Source organism: Anolis carolinensis, chromosome 1 (assembly GCF_035594765.1).
Source record: "Anolis carolinensis isolate JA03-04 chromosome 1, rAnoCar3.1.pri, whole genome shotgun sequence".
NCBI lineage: Eukaryota > Metazoa > Chordata > Lepidosauria > Squamata > Dactyloidae > Anolis > Anolis carolinensis.
Genome location: NC_085841.1, coordinates 158,185,607 through 158,202,013, shown reverse-complemented (window position 1 = coordinate 158,202,013; position 16,407 = coordinate 158,185,607). Strand labels below are relative to the sequence as shown.

At 39.7% G+C, this 16,407-nt stretch overlaps 1 protein-coding gene across 1 annotated transcript in view; it reads left to right on the top strand.

Moving 5' to 3' along the window:
* Positions 1 to 16,407, top strand: part of col4a2 (collagen type IV alpha 2 chain) — a 142,850-nt gene that overhangs the window by 85,784 nt on the left and 40,659 nt on the right. The window contains exons 12-22 of the mRNA XM_062957331.1: positions 1,550 to 1,591; positions 3,237 to 3,323; positions 3,960 to 4,004; positions 5,751 to 5,813; positions 6,374 to 6,418; positions 6,984 to 7,037; positions 7,244 to 7,310; positions 9,766 to 9,867; positions 11,132 to 11,287; positions 12,651 to 12,743; positions 14,215 to 14,378. Coding sequence (XP_062813401.1) covers positions 1,550 to 1,591; positions 3,237 to 3,323; positions 3,960 to 4,004; positions 5,751 to 5,813; positions 6,374 to 6,418; positions 6,984 to 7,037; positions 7,244 to 7,310; positions 9,766 to 9,867; positions 11,132 to 11,287; positions 12,651 to 12,743; positions 14,215 to 14,378 — 918 coding nt within the window. The remainder of the gene's footprint in view (positions 1 to 1,549; positions 1,592 to 3,236; positions 3,324 to 3,959; positions 4,005 to 5,750; positions 5,814 to 6,373; positions 6,419 to 6,983; positions 7,038 to 7,243; positions 7,311 to 9,765; positions 9,868 to 11,131; positions 11,288 to 12,650; positions 12,744 to 14,214; positions 14,379 to 16,407) is intronic.

Below are 16,407 nucleotides of genomic sequence, written 5' to 3'. Positions count from 1 at the left end.
GAGAGGAATGCCTCAGCATTACATCTGATGTGTGCCGATGGGTGTTAATAATAATAATACAGAAGAGCCCTGCTTAACCAAGCTCTGTTATTATCTCTGCTGTGTCCGTATTATACGAGGCGCCGCCGGGGGTGCCCCTCCCTCTCCTTCTCTCAAGTTCAAGAGAGGGAGAGGGAGGAAGAAGTGCCCTGGAATCGCTGCTGCCTAGCAGTGTTCGCAAGGCACTTGCCAAGGGTCAAGAGCTCACCGAGGGATGTCCCTCGGCAAGCCCTTGGTGAGCCCACATTTCCCCAGGCAAGTGCCTTAACCGGTGGGAAGAGAAAGCTCTTCCTTCCGGTAAAGGCACTTGACTGGGAAAATGTAGAGGCGTTGCTCCCAGTTTCCCCAGGCAAGCGCCTTAACCGTAGGGAAGAGAAAGCTCTTCCCTTCGATAAAGGCGCTTGCCTGGGAAAATGCGGAGGTATTGCTCCACATTTCCCCAGTCTCAGCCCTTTACCAAAGGGAAGAGTTTCCTCCCTTCGGTAAAGGTCTGACTGAGACTTTGGGGAAATGAGGAGCTCATTGCTAAACAACGCTCCCCGGGTTTCCCTAGGCCGGGCCTCCCTATTATCCAAGAGATCCGGCTATCCGAGACGCGGCCCGCCTGTTTAACTCAGATAACAGGAACTCTACTATATTAATAATAACAATAGTATGAAAAGTCCCAGGTTCAAACCCCGGGAGCGGCGTGAGCGCCCGGTGTTAGCCCCAGCTTCTGCCAACCTTTACCTTTACCTTTAGTACTCTGGGGAAGATCCAAACATTTTAAAAGTTGGTGGGCTAAAAGAGATTGAAATGCCTTCCATGTGTGGCAATTTTCACCCCTCTAGCCCAAAAACCGAGGGGAGGGGGGTTGAGCCTTGGAAGTCCTCTCATTGTCAATGGCATGAAAATTTTCATGTTTTTGTTAGCCAAATGAAAATTTGTGTTGTATAGGCAGTCCATTTTTGTTAGCAGGAACCGAATATGAAAATGAGACAACTCGAATGAAATTACGCTAACGAACAGCAATTCCATACAAAAGCACAACACTAGTTAGAACACCAAAGCTTCTAGCAATGGAAACAAAATGTTTGGGGTGCATATATGCTGAAGAATGTATCCATTTTAATTGCCTTGGTTCAATGCTATGGAGTCATGGGGGCTGTAGTTTTAAAGGTCTTCGGCCTTCTCTGGCACAGAATGCTGATGCCTCACCAAACTACAAATTCCAGGATTGCATAGTATTGAGCCCAGGCCATTTAATTAGCTATGATGTCCCTTAAAGAGGAGCTCCAGGTACAGCTCCTGAAGCACCTTCCCCTTTTTCTTCAGCTCAGCACTAACATTACAGTATGACACAAATCTAATATTTACTCCAAATTTGGCAAAGTCATTTAACCAAAAAAATGAGCATTAGATTCCAGTCAATACGGTAGTATATATTTACTGTTGTGGCAATTAGAGAAAGGTATGCAATTTCTAGACTGTTACATTCTGTACGCTAAATGTTGATCAATTATCTTTTCAGGGCAACAAAGGTGTTGGTTTTTATGGAGATACGGGTGACAAGGTAAAAGAAATGTAATGAATTGCTATTTGAAACAGCGTATGAAAAATACATATTGAATTGATCTTTCCTTGCATAAATGAGGAGAAAAACTGTGGCTAGTCAAATGTTTCAGAAACTCCTAAGAATGGCATGAAGTTCACAGCATTTATTTCTGTGTATTTATTTGTATTTAAATACATTCATTTTCTTATAACCTTTGACAAATTTATCCTCTGATTAATTTTATCTCTTTTTTCTTAAAATCTACCTGAGCGGATGTTGCAGTAATGAATTCCATATTAGTAATACACTTCCTCTTGTTATTCCTGTCCTAAATCAAGTTCAGTGGTTGAGCATGGCTTATTTTATTAGATACTGAAGGACATCTCTCTCTGTATTATTTAGTACTCTAACTGGGTGGTGCAGTAATCAGGGGGAAGCAGCTATGGTGTGTAAAATGAGGACCATGGTACAAGAGAATCCGGATTCTGTGCACAAGGAGGGTCCAAGTGCCAAAGCTTCTCAGTGCCAATAGTAAAAATTCATCAAAGGAAGTGAAACACACAAACAGCTGTGCAAATTTGGCAACAGGACAAGTAGAACAGGCATACAGTCCCTTCTCTAACTGATGCTTAAGCAAACATCCCAAGCTGAATTACAATTAAAATAACAAGTATGAAGGCGTAGACTGTATTACACTAAATGCCACATGTATGGTTGGTTATCTGCCTTCCAGACAAAACTAGTGGGCACATGTTCTGTATGCTAAGTTTCTCGCATCCAGTAGAAAGTAAGAAAAATGGAGAGGTGGGTGGAAAAAGTCTTCAGGGATGTGATCGTGGCATGTCAGTCTCAAGGTGCTTAAGGAAAATGGGAGCTCTAGGACCCTATCTCAGGAAAGGCAGGCATCACTCTGAGGTGTGTGGGAATTATCCCTTAGAAGGAACTCTGACCTTGATGGATGGACACCTTGCATGGAGGGTGCGGTTTCTGGTAGAGTCAATTAATCCTTAGCAGTGAAAATAATGTGTTGACCTTGTGGTTACTTGCCTGGAACATTTTGCAATACATCACCTTTATAGTCTTTCAGGCAGTCCTGGGGCCATTGGTTACAATGCATATTGACACCAATTTCATGGGGGATTATAAAGCATGAGGTCCTGGAAGAGAAATATTTCAACTGAATTCATATCAGTGGAAATAAAGAATTTAAGGAACTATTTATACCAAGCCCATCTGGCACAGTATTGTTATCTTCGAATGACTCCAGTGGGCTAGGCAAGACCTCTGCCTGAAACTCTGGAGACAGGATTGAGTCTGGTTAATGCTCAGGTGGAAGGTTGTCTATAATTAACTTTATTTGCCGCCATCAAGTATGAAGCAGGCCTGACCCTGCTTATTTTCTGAAGCCAAGGAAAAGTTGTATACATTCAGGGTGGTAGATATTAAACATCTTCCCTTACTGCAATACCAGTCTTTCGTGGACCCTCCCATGGTGGATGTTTAAGTAAGAACATATATTTATAGTATACCAGATTAGCAGGAGTGAAAAGTGAATATAATGCAAAACTATCCCCTTGATTCATGAAAATTTGACCCTGGTGTATGGATGTGGCTTAAGCCTGTGTTTTACTCATTGAACTTTATCCCTGTGTTCGTCTGGCAGGGAGATCCTGGGCCCCCTGGACCCCCTGGACCACCATCAACACGAGAGCTGGTCACATCAACAGATGTAATCTCAAATGAATACAAGGTAATTAGAAATATCACTGAACATCACACAGAGCATTCATTACATAAGCATAAGAAACAAAGCCAAAAATTATTTCTGGATGCTCTTCGTCATAAAAATAGTGAATATTTGTTTCCATTACTTGCACATTGAAAATGAAATTTTCATTGAGTTAAACTTTTCTCCAGGGAGCCAGCATGATAGCACATGTTTTGCCATGCTGAAGGTAGCAATAAATCTGTAACTGGGATGGATGTGCGTTTTAAACAAACGGGAACCATTTTCCTTCAGGCATGAACATTTCATATCTATGCAAAAAAAAAAGTTTGCTGTCATGCCATAGTGCCCAGTTTTGGCATTGGTCCAGTTGCTAAGGATTTAGGAAATTTAGGACTTAGGTGGATTTAAAAATATTTTCCTCCTTTCAATTCTGATTCCATTTTGGGAAAATATCAACGGACTGTGACTTTTGGGGTCATAATTCTGATGTGTCCCTAGGGTCTGCAAGGATGTCTCTAACGATACACCAGTGCTGGCAGCTTACATCTAAATTATACATGTCCAGTGTGAATGCAACATATTATAGAAAAACTTAAATTGGTTTTTCTTTAATCCTAAAATTTAAGCACTAACTGCTTTGCTTTATATATTTTTTAGGGTGTGAAAGGAATAAAAGGAATAAGAGGACAGCCTGGAATCCCGGTAAGTCCACAGAAATCAAACACAATCACTCCTATGATTAATATCTATAATGGTGTAGGCCAGTGATTCTCAACCTGTGGGTGACCAGATGTTTTGGCCTTCAACTCCCAGAAATACTAACAGCTGGTAAACTGACTGGGATTTCTGGGAGTTGTAGGCCAAAACACCTGGGGAGCCACAGGCTGAGAACCACTGATCTAGGGCAAGATCTAGCTGTAGTGCTGATGGCATCAGTAGCTTCTCCTCCTCTTTGTCCCTGGCTGGGCCAAACTTGGGCCACTCCAACTGCTTCATTTGCTCACCTTGGAGGTACTAGCAAAATAAAGTCCAGTGAAGGGAGAATAGTTTTCTGGGAAAGCATGGTATTAAGGGCAATATAGCTGCTGCTTACATTATGCAAATGGGTGGTTTGCAAGTAATGATGGTGGATGGACTTCAGTTATTTATGAGGTATATTATTTGCACTTTCTTATCAGAAATAAATCTCAAGCCGGGTGAAGTGCTCCTCCTTCTGTGTTCAGCAAAAACCATCAAAGTACCAACTGATCATGGTGCAATTTCTTGTAGTCAACCTAATGGAGTCCAAGTCCTTCAGACCATAAATCCCAGGCACATGTCTCACCTGACAGCCTTCAGCTCAGGATAGAGTCCTGGAACTGTTTATTATACACTTATGGCTTCCTTCCTTATCTTTATAAGCATAAGAATAGTAATAAATCCTGCAAAGTTTATGCAGCAGCTAACAGCAGCCATTTGTCTAGAGGTCCATCACCCAACAACTATTTTGGTACCTATTATAATCTTATCACATAATATCTAGAACTGAAAGTGAGACTTTCCATTAAATGTGTAGAACAATAATTGAAATATTTAGTGCTGCTTCTTGATGTCCATAGTAATATATCATAGACCTGTCTTTCTCAGGCCCCTTCCACACTGGATCCCAGGATCTAATCTCAGATTGTCTGTTTATCCCAGATTATCTGGCAGTGGAGACTCATATAATTCAGTTTAAAGTAGATAATCTGGGATCAGATCATTGGATATAGGGCAGTGTAGAAGTGGCCTCTGTAAATGCAGAACACAACTGTTATGATCTTCCATGTGTGGTACTTTCAACTGTAATCAAATGTGTCAGACTTTACTGAATGATATAATACTGTGTTAAATGGCGGAATATCATTTTAATCCAAGTAATAAAGGAAAAAATAGTAGTCAACAGAGCTACCTTTGGCTATGAAAGCATCCATAACTTGTTTCAAGTAGCTTTTCCTAATTGATAACACAAAATACAAATTATTACTTATCTAAGATAGATAGTTTTGTTAAAGATACTGAAACCGTGATTTTCAGATCAATGATTTTTATTTGCATTTCATTTCCTAAAGCCAAACGATCCGTGTAAATGAGCCTTGTATAATTTTAGCTGAAGTTTGCACCCTGTTCGTATAAAAGGAAGGTCTGCTTCTTTCACAAAACTGATTATACAAAAACGAAAGGTGTCTTTGCCCAGATGCTTCTTTGTCCCAGGTGCTCTATGTGATTTTTCTTCCTTTCCAGTTTACTTCTAATATTGAGGTTTCCCCCTAAATAGGATAAATATATACTGCACATATCTAGCCATTACTGTTTTGTGGAAATACTCTCTGTAATGTGTTAAAGATAATCTCATTCCCATTGTTATGCTAAATGTAATTTTTATACTAAATTAGATAATAAGTTTTTGTTTTTATTTATTGGGCATAGGGTTTACATGCATATACAGCAGAAAAGGGAGAAGAAGGAATAACAGGATTTCCAGGTTCAAGGGTAGGTATATTATTAAAACCAGCAAGAAATTATTTGCAGCCTGATGTTTTCTTTCTGTTCTACCAGACTATCACAACTGTTACAAAAACTGATACAGCAGTTTGGACGGGGTGAATTTTGATAGTACATCTACTCCAATTTTCTGTTGGATGTTTTTGCTCATGTTTTCAGAGTTGTGCTGAACATAATAATTGGTATTAGAAAGGAATTTCCTGAAGAGACATCGATTGGATGTCAATTATTTTTTATTTATGAATGCATTTTTCCTGTTCTTGAAGCAAATCAACACATTCCATTCACTTAAAGCTAGTCTCTTTTTAAGGTGATTTGCATCCATTCTTCTCAACTTGTAGGATATTGTGGCACTGAATACTATTAATTGCGTGATAATTTTGCGATAATTTCTAAAATATATCTTGCCTGATGGAAGTGTTACTGAATTTGGTTTTTAAATCTTATTCTCTCTTCTTCAGATTTAATCCATAATAGCGTATATTCTAGATAGTAGCAAAGACAAATGACTTGTTCAACATTGTTATGCTTATTACTACATTTTATAGGGTTTGCCAGGAATCACTGGTCTGAAAGGATCTGATGGAGATGTGGTGAGTATGCATTCTCAAAATTAGGCTGCTGAAGTCAGTTGTAATAAGGCCTCCTATCCTCCCCACCCCACCCCAATACTTGTGGCTACCTAAGGAAAGTTATCTTCCTTAAACAATAGGTTATGGAACAGGAGGACTGCTGGAAGGAGGTAGAAATCGTGCCAAATTGTGTGGGCTATAATAGTAATCAAAAGAGGACAGTCCTTGCCCCCAGGCTTACAAACCAATATATAACACCAAAAGCAAAACTGCCAAGGAAGGAAAGGACAACAACCAGCTGGAAAGGGAAATGTCCTCTCATTTTCTGCAAAAGCAAGAACAGCAAGAGGCAGAGAGGAGATAGATTGGCCAACACAGAAGACTGAAAAAAAAAAAACAGTGGCAGGCACATAAGTGTGTTTGTGTGTGAGAATGTATATAAATGTGTGCATCATCTCCTCTTTTTGCTCTGCCCTAAAACACTGAAATGTGGGATGCAACAAGTTCTGACCATGGTCAAACAGATGTCAACTGAAAAAAGGATTATCTGCCGGTGTCTTGAAAGTGATTGTGATATGTATTTCAGGGTGTCTCTGGACTTGATGGTATCCCTGGTATTGCTGGCCAAAAAGGAATTAAGGTAGTTCTTTAATTTAATTTGTTGCTTGCATAATAAACACCACTGATGTCCAGAATACACCCAATTCCCTAGAATGATCTCATTAAGGGTCAGTGTTTCATTGGCCATCATGACAAGAATCCCATCCTTGTGAAGTTAAAGAACTTTTAAAAATATGTTGTAGTTGTATTTCAGTTAACAGCTCAAAAATATTTGAATTTACACAGGGAGAACCAGGGGACAGAGGTATTCAAGGATCACCAAGTTATGCACATCATCCCAGGCTCATAAAAGGTAATGCTTCCCTTGTATATTTTTCATAAAGGTTTTGCAGGTTCTTTGCCTTGGGCATCTTAGAGTATTCATTAAATATATAAATTAGAGAGAGCAAAATGCAGCATTTCTCCCCTCCCTTTTTTTAAAACTGGACTCAAGTTCCTATAATTCAGTGGTTCCCAACCTTTGGGCCTCCAGGTGTTTTGGACTTCAACTCCCAGAAATCTCAGCCATCTTATTAGCTGTTAGAAAGTGTGGGAGCTGAAGTCCGAAACACCTGGCAGCTCAAAGGTTGAAAGCCACGGCTATAATTGGATATACTTACTGTGGGGATGGGAGTGGCAATCCAACAACATCCAGGGGCCGACATTTCAACCATAGATATAAAAATACGCTTGTAATATGTGTTGAACATAGAACCATGAGTGGACTTCATGATTCTTGATTAATGAAGTGTAGTCCTTGTCACAGCACTAACTTTACCTAAAGAGCAACTTTTATTGCAACACTGGCATATACATGTTGCTTCAAGTTATGAAGGATTCATGGAAATTCAGTCACAGCTTACAAAATTCCATTTTTGGACTACAATTCACAGAAACCCCCAGCCAGCACTGGGTAGCAGTTTGAAGTCATACTTTTCAACAAAATAATTTATTTTAGTACAGCTGGGCTGGCCATGTCAAAACAACCCCATATCCTGAGATTTCAGATTCATTATATAGGAATGACACTGTGCTGTCACAGGAGGTTGGCCTTGATGGGGCTATTAAATATAATAGTAATAATAATAATAATAATAATAATAATAATAACAACAACAACCACAACAACAACAACTTTATTTTTATAGTCTACCTCTATCTCCCCGAGGAGACTCCGAGCGGCTTACATGGGGAACCAAGCCCAACAAGTACACAAAATATAAAATAAAATAAAATACATAACAACCAAAATTTAAAATAATAATTAAAATCACAGAATAAATCATAAAATACATCCATGAATAAATATTATAGCACAACCACTTTTCAAAGCAACACTCTCGTCCTCAGATTCCTCACCCTCACCCTGAGATTCAGAGAAGAGGGGCCAAATCCTGAGATTAGGGAGTACTAAATATTACAAACTATTGAAGTTATATAATGGCTACAGTAGCATTACCTGATACTGTACTTGTGTGCTTTGAGAAGTGTTAACAAAATCAATTGAACTGTTCAAATCTATAAAACAGAATGTACTGTAAGCTGAGTTCAACCAAAAGTGATTGCTGTGGTTATAGTGTTCTCTGCTTTTATTGATTGTTACGTAATTGGTGGCACTATTATTTTGCTTATTGTAAGCCACTTTCAGATTATGTGTGAAAAGCTCTTTGGGGAAATTTGCATTATTTTTGAAGGGCATAATGTTATCAGCCCAGTAATTGTTTTTTAGAAAGGTTCAAACAGTAAATTATCAGAGACTTCAAATGAGCATATTTCAGCTTGGCAAGGTTAGATTTTTTCAAAAGTCTTTTGGTTATTCACGCATTGCACTTTGCACTTTGTCTCTTTGCTTGCAGGAATCAATAGGGTATTTTGTTTACACCAACAGAAAGAATCCAGTATATTAAACAAGCTTTAAATCATGATTTAAATATAACTGTAATAACTGTGTTGGTTTGATATTTTTAACTGATTTTCCTCGTTTGCTCACTCACTCACATGAAGGAAAGAATAAAGTGACTATGTGTATAACATTGTCAAAATATATCTGTTCAGATGAAATCATTGATCAAAATGCAATATTTATTTACTTCATTGGCTATAAAATATTGTTTAGAACTTGTAATCAAAATGGCACTGCTAACTTTACATAGATGGTCAATTGGAAATACTGTAGTTTGGTAAGTAAACTATTCTTTCTGAGAGGCAATGCAAGTTGGAATGGACTAATCAGTGGACATCCCTTTGTATCATTTTCTCTTCTCTGTTCTGTTAGTCTTGATTCTAACTTACATACAAAATCTACAATGGGGTATTGTGTGATTTTCGGGTTGTACGGCCGTGTTCTAGCAACATTTTCTCCTGGCATTTCAGCTGCATCTGTGGCTGACATCTTAGAACCCAGAAACCACAAAACATCCCAGTGATTCCAGCCACGAAAGCCTTCAACGATACAAAATCTACAATTGTTTTCAATTTTTCTCTCCCATACACATTTTTATGCTTAAAGTTTCATATTCTCCTCATTTTGTAGACATTTTTCTGTGAAACTCTCCATACTTTAAACAGTCTGAATGTGTTTTGGAGCTAAAAACAATGGGTATAATTCAAAGGCTAATTTATGTTTCATGGGCATGTTAGTCCAAGAAGTGAAAATGGGATCACTTAGCCTAAACGTACTGGCTGAACCACATTGTCCCCCTCCCGGTTCTGGTGGGGAGAGCCACTTATACCGTCATGACTAACCTGTCTCTTTGGTGTGTTTGCAGGTGCCAGAGGCGACTGGGGTGCTAGAGGAGTCCCTGGACCTCAAGGAGACAGGGGTGAACAAGGGAGCCCCGGCGTACCCGGCCTGCCAGGATCGTCTGATGGTAATTTTCTGGCACTGCTATTTAGGCTGTGTCGTAGGTAGAACAGATTAATTTTTCAAATATTGTGTCTTATTATAATCCTTGTTATTTTATTTTGGAATTCCAAACATTCATGGTACTTTGGTGGTTAGATAAATCTGCCATTTTTCCCCTGCTGTGTAGGTGTGCTTCCTCTGGCCCCTTCTACACGGCCAAATAAAATCCAGATTTTCTGCTTTAAACTGGATTATATGGTGGTGTTGGCTAATATAATCCAGTTCAAAGAAGATAATGTGAATTATCTGCTTTGATAATCTGAATTATATGACAGTTTAGAAGGGGCCTCATTGAATTCACTCTTCTGCATGTTTGTTGTGTGGGTTTGATACTAAAAATTGATTGAAAGAGTTGTCTCCACACTCCAGATGTTTTGGACATCAGCTCCAAGAATTCCTGAAGTCCCAAAAGCTGACCAAAGTTTGAGAACCTCTGAGTTTGAGGAATTGTCAAAATGATGCCTGTGCCTATTTCTTGCAGACTGGAGTTTTTAGTTTTACTGGCATTATGACTTTATTATTATTCATCTTCACCAGTAGGTGTGATGTTACTGATCTCCAGTCCATTGACAGTTCAACTTTTGACAAGCTACTTTATCTTAATCCTATATTTGGCTAAAAGGTTCACATTAGGGTGTTTTTGTTGTTGATACAGCCATATATCACTGTTGCTTTAACACAGTGGTTCTCAACCTGTGGGTCCCCAGATGTTTTGGCTTTCAACTCCCAGAAATCCTAAGAGCTAGTAAACTGACTGGGATTTCTGGGAGTTGCAGGCCAAAACACATGGGGGCCCACAGGTTGAGAACCATTGCTTTAGCTGAAAGAGATCCGAGAAATATTTACGTGACCCCGGGAATATAAAATAGATATACAAATAAAACAGTTACTGCTACATCAGCATTTACAAGGCTTGCTAAACATGCTTTTCTTCTTGTGGAGTACAGCTGAACATTTTCTGTAAACACTATATGATATTGCGAACAGATTTATGTAAACCTTTTTCTATTACCAATTTTTTTGTGATCCCAATATTGAACAAAGAGGATCCCTTTTGGGTTTAGGATCCACAATTTAAGAAGCGGTAGATGAGATGACCCTTGTGGTCCCTTCCAGCTCTATGACTCTCTGGTACTATTTTGATAATCCAGAAGTGTATAATCAATATCTTTTCATCTACACGTAGCATTCTAAAAATCTTGTATCCTAACCAAATCTTCCCATTTTAGATATCTCTGTGGGAAGAGGTTTACCTGGTGAAATGGGGCCCAAAGGTTTTATTGGTGATCCAGGTTTTCCAGCCACTCGCCCTGGTCTTCCAGGTTTAGATGGTGATCCCGGATCCCCTGGAATCCCCGGTCCCCCTGGCCCTCCAGGAAGTTCAGGTAAGAAGCCAGAGTGTTTGTAAACAAGTAGCATGTTTGGAAAATGAAATGATCATGCTTTCCAATAAAATTCTCAAACACATCCTTCACTACCCATCTTGAAAGTGAAAGACAAATGAGAATTTGAAACTTTCTACTTGGCAGGAATCCTAAAGCAGAACACTAAACATGCTCATTAACAATAAACATTTGTTACTAATTTTTTGCATCTTTGTGACAATTTATTCAAGTCACTTTGAAATGCTGTTCATTCAGTAGCTGTTCAACAAGATTAATTCTATGGACTGTTTAATACATTATGTGGTGACAAATTGTTTTGCCAATAATGAGAGGAATCCAGGGCCAAATTTGAGGATTTGTACAGTTTTATGAGTGTATAGGTACACATAGGGATGTATTAAAAATTTTATGTGGGTTAGCTTACATTTGAAAATGAGGTTCACCATATATCAGTTCTTTACAGCATGTCTCCTGGGTCCTACTTTTCTTTAGACCTGTTTGATTTGTTTGGGACCTTGGAAGAAGTATTTCAAAACATTGGCGGGAATTCATCTAGAGTTACGCACTCATGACTGGTTCATATTCACTAGTTTAGAGAATATGTAATGGCTTTGAAAACCCCTCCAATCTTCATGAATTGGACAGCAGCTACTGTGAGCATCAGGGGTCTGTTCCCCTGTCGATCAAGAAATAGCTGGTTAACTTTTTCAGACACATCCCTTGTGCAAGCAAACTCCACAAGTGAAGGGGGATTGTTATAGGAACTCTGCTTTTGCCTGTGACACAGGAGATGGCTTATGGAGCTGGCGGAAACATCCGTCAGCTGCTAGATTTTTTGATCAGTGGGAATGTTAACAAGTCTCAGTGAGTGTAGCTATTTCCTGAATTGATCAGACCCCTGGCATAAAGAAACAAGTTAATCATCGTGGAGATACTGCAGGAGAGTCAGTGAAAGTAAAGGATTAACCTTTGCATCTGTTGTGGCATTGCAGATCTGCTGTAGAGCCACCATATCTTTCCTTTCACTGACTGTTTCTATAACATGTGTTTGTCAACAAAGCCAATATGTTAGAAAATAAGACTGAAGTCAAGTTGCTAGTTCCAACTAGAGTAGGCTCACTTCATAAGTTTCTGAAAAGTAAGTCAGCGCTTCTGTAAGTCTCGTTGATTTGGTGGGTGTATTGTAATTGAGGTTTGGGTCATTGCCCCCTGTTCTTTTTGACCAAAGGAAACTTAACCTATTAGAGTTGTCCTAGGAGAAGCTCACATTCATGGAAGAGGAAAATAAAGAGAAGTATCGTTTAAGTTAATCCATATCCACATTGTTTCAATGTTCCTTTAAGATTCTTATTTTACTCTACAGAGTATTATTTTGGGGAGAAAGGATTCCCAGGGGCTCCTGGGCCTACAGGCAGTCAAGGATACCCAGGGCCACGAGGACAAAAGGGCACAAAAGGTAAGAATACATTCAGTTTTAACACATTGTCTCCAATTGATTGCCATATAAGGAAGAGGTTTAACATGAATCATATTCAGAGACCTCTCACCCTCACTCCTTAATTAAAGCCCCTTCCCTTGTCCCAACTAAGTGCATATCTGGAAGTGCAGGAATAGAAGAAGGCCTCTGAAAGGTATTGCAACAGATGCACAAGCCCATCATTCAAATATCCTCATCCAGATATTACTGTATCTCAGTTCCCGTGAGTACTAACCATCATAGCCAAATGTGAGAAATGCTGGGACTTGTACTTCAGCAATGTCACTCATTCATCCTCTTCTGTTCTAAAATCTTTTAGAGTTTTAGAGGCCATTACCAGGTCTTTGAATTGAACTTGAAAACAATTTGGAGATCATTTCAGCTCTTTTAATAGGGGAATCACATTGTCCCTATGTGAAGTCTCTGTGAGTGATTTTGCTGCTCCATTCTGGGCTTGTTGTAGTTCCTAAATTTTCTTCTAGTGAAAGAAGCTATAGAGCTAATCTTTAGAAGCTTGCTTCTTGATATAAGAATATTCTGTAATTCTCTGAATTTTTTTTGTAAGATGTGTGTCTAGATTTCCTTGAGAGCAGAGACTTTGACGTAAGATGGATGTGAGGGTTAGACAGGAATAATGACAGTTAGAAAAATAGATTACTAGTGATGAACTTTGCAGGGATAGATTTTTTTTTAAAGAGGCTACATATAAATTGTCCATGAAGGCTCTGGTAGTTTTGGAGGTGACTGCTCATCCTTATTTCATCCCTTTCCTTCAGGAGGCTGAGGGACTACAAGCTAACCTTGAGCACGTTTGGGTAGGTCAGATTGAGTATAGGAAACTCAGAGACTTGGTCTCAGTTCTGGGGTCTCTTCAAAAAAAACAGCAGGAGGATGTGAGGGCTCAACCACCTGGAGATTTGATTTAAAAAAGTAAAGTTTGGGGTCTGGGGCCCCTTCCACACAGCTGAATAAAATCCCACATTTGCTTTGAACTGGGATATATGGTTGTGTGGACTCAGATATTCCCATTCAAAGCAGATATTGTGGGTTATTCTGCCTTGATATTCTGGATTATATTACTGTGTGGAAGGGCCCTGAAACACATGTGCAAATAGACACAAAAATTACCAAACACTGCAAAGCTCCAGTGATTACCTTCCGAAGAGAAGAACATTTAAATCTGGATAAGTGTTATAATACAAGAACTTGTCAACTTGTCAGAAAAGCAAATGAGGCTAACCATTGGTTTCTTTTGTAAATTCTGACCTTTAGCATAAATTAAAGTACACGAAAAATTTATTCCAGAAAGGATTAGCCTTACATTGCTCTCATTATTATTAAATTGATGTATGTTTGAAGACTCAAATGATTTTTTTTCCTCCAAACCTTTAAAAAATAACTTATTTAAATGTCATTGGGTCACCGTACTTTGTGCCTATAATTCTTGCAGGTGAGAAAGGAGATTGCAACTGTGCTGAAGGTATAGAAGGAAGGAGGGGCCCTGCTGGCCCACCAGGCCCACCAGGATATCCAGGTCCAATGGGACAGCAAGGAAGAAAAGGAGAACAGGGAGATCAAGGCCCACACGGGGTTCCCGGCTTCCTTGGTGCAAGAGTATGATATTTATACAATAAACCCATTTTTGTGTATTATTTAAATTAATTATTTATTTACTTTATTTATATTCTACCTTTCTCCCCATGAGGAATCAATCAATCAATTAATGTAATTGTTGTTTAAAAATATTACAAAAATGTAATTCATTATCATCATTAATTGTGAATACTGTATTTACTTGTCACTCTTCTAGACAGAACATCCTCAGCAGGGTTTACACAGTACAAGTTAGCTTGCAAATACATATCTGTCAATCCAGTCCATACTCGAGGAAATAATGCCAGACTGCTCACTGGAGGAAAAAATATTAGAAGTAAAGATGAAGTATTTTGGCCACATAATGAGAAGATAGGAAAACTTGAAGAAGATAATGATGCTGGGAAAATGGAAGGAAAAAGGAAGAGGGGCCGACCAAGGGCAAGATGGATGGATGGTATCCTTGAAGTGACTGGCTTGACCTTGAAGGAGCTGGGGGTGGAGACGGCTGACAGGGAGCTCTGGCGTAGAATGGTCCATGAGGTCACGAAGAGTCAGAAGTGACTGAACGAATAAACAACAAAACGTATCTGCAAGGAGAAGATGGGGTGATGGCGACAGGGGACAGGGAAAAGGCAGAACTGCTCAATGCCTTCTTTGCCTCGGTCTTCTCACAAAAAGAAAGCCATCTTCAACCTCAGCAACATGGAATGGACGAAGGATTGGGGGAAATCCAACCCCAAATAGGGAAACAAGTTGTCCAGGAACACCTGGCCGCTCTAAACGAATTCAAGTCGCCAGGGCCAGATCAACTACATCCAAGAGTACTGAAGGAACTGGCGGAAGTTATTTCAAAACCACTGGCAATCATATTTGAGAGTTCTTGGAGAACGGGAGAAGTCCCAGAAGATTGGAGGAGGGCAAATGTGATCCCTATCTTCAAGAAGGGGAAAAAGAACGACCCAAACAATTACCGTCTGGTCAGCCTCAGATCGATACCAGGCAAAATTCTGGAAAAGATCATTAAGGAAGTGGTCTGCAAACACTTAGAAACAGATGCAGTCATTGCTAATAGTCAACACGGATTTACCAAAAACAAGTCATGCCAGACTATTCTGATCTCTTTTTTCGACAGAGTTACGAGTTGGGTCGATACAGGGAATGCCGTGGATGTAGCCTACCTAGATTTCAGTAAGGCCTTCAACAAAGTCCCTCACAACCTTCTGGTAAACAAACTAGTAAAATGTGGGCTAGACAAAACTACGGTTAGGTGGATCTGTAATTGGCTAAGCAAACAAACCCAAAGGTGCTCACCAATGCGTCGTCTTCATCTTGGAAAGAAGTCACGAGTGGAGTGCCGCAGGGTTCTGTCCTGGGCCCGGTTCTGTTCAACATCTTTATTAATGACTTAGACGAAGGGTTAGAAGGCACGATCATCAAGTTTGCAGACGACACCAAACTGGGAGGGATAACCAACACTCCAGAAGAAAGGAGCAGAATTCAAAACTATCTTGACAGACTAGAGAGATGGGCCGAAACTAACAAAATGAAGTTCAACAGGGACAAATGCAGGATACTTCACTTTGGCAGAAAAAAATGGAATGCAAAGATACAGAATGGGGGACACCTGGCTAGACAGCAGTACATGTGAAAAAGATCTTGGAGTCTTTGTGGACAACAAGTTAAACATGAGCCAGCAATGTGATGCGGCAGCTAAGAAAGCCAACGGGATTCTGGCCTGCATCAATAGGGGTATAGCGTCTAGATCCAGGGAAGTTATGCTCCCCCTCTATTCTGCCTTGGTCAGACCACACCTGGAATACTGTGTCCAATTCTGGGCACCGCAGTTGAAGGGAGATGTTGACAAGCTGGAAAGCATCCAGAGGAGGGCGACTAAAATGATCAAAGATCTGGAGAACAAGCCCTATGAGGAGAGGCTTAAAGAACTGGGCATGTTTAGCCTGCAGAAGAGAAGGCTGAGAGGAGACATGATAGCCATGTACAAATATGTGAGGGGAAGTCATAGGGAGGAGGGAACAAGCTTGTTTTC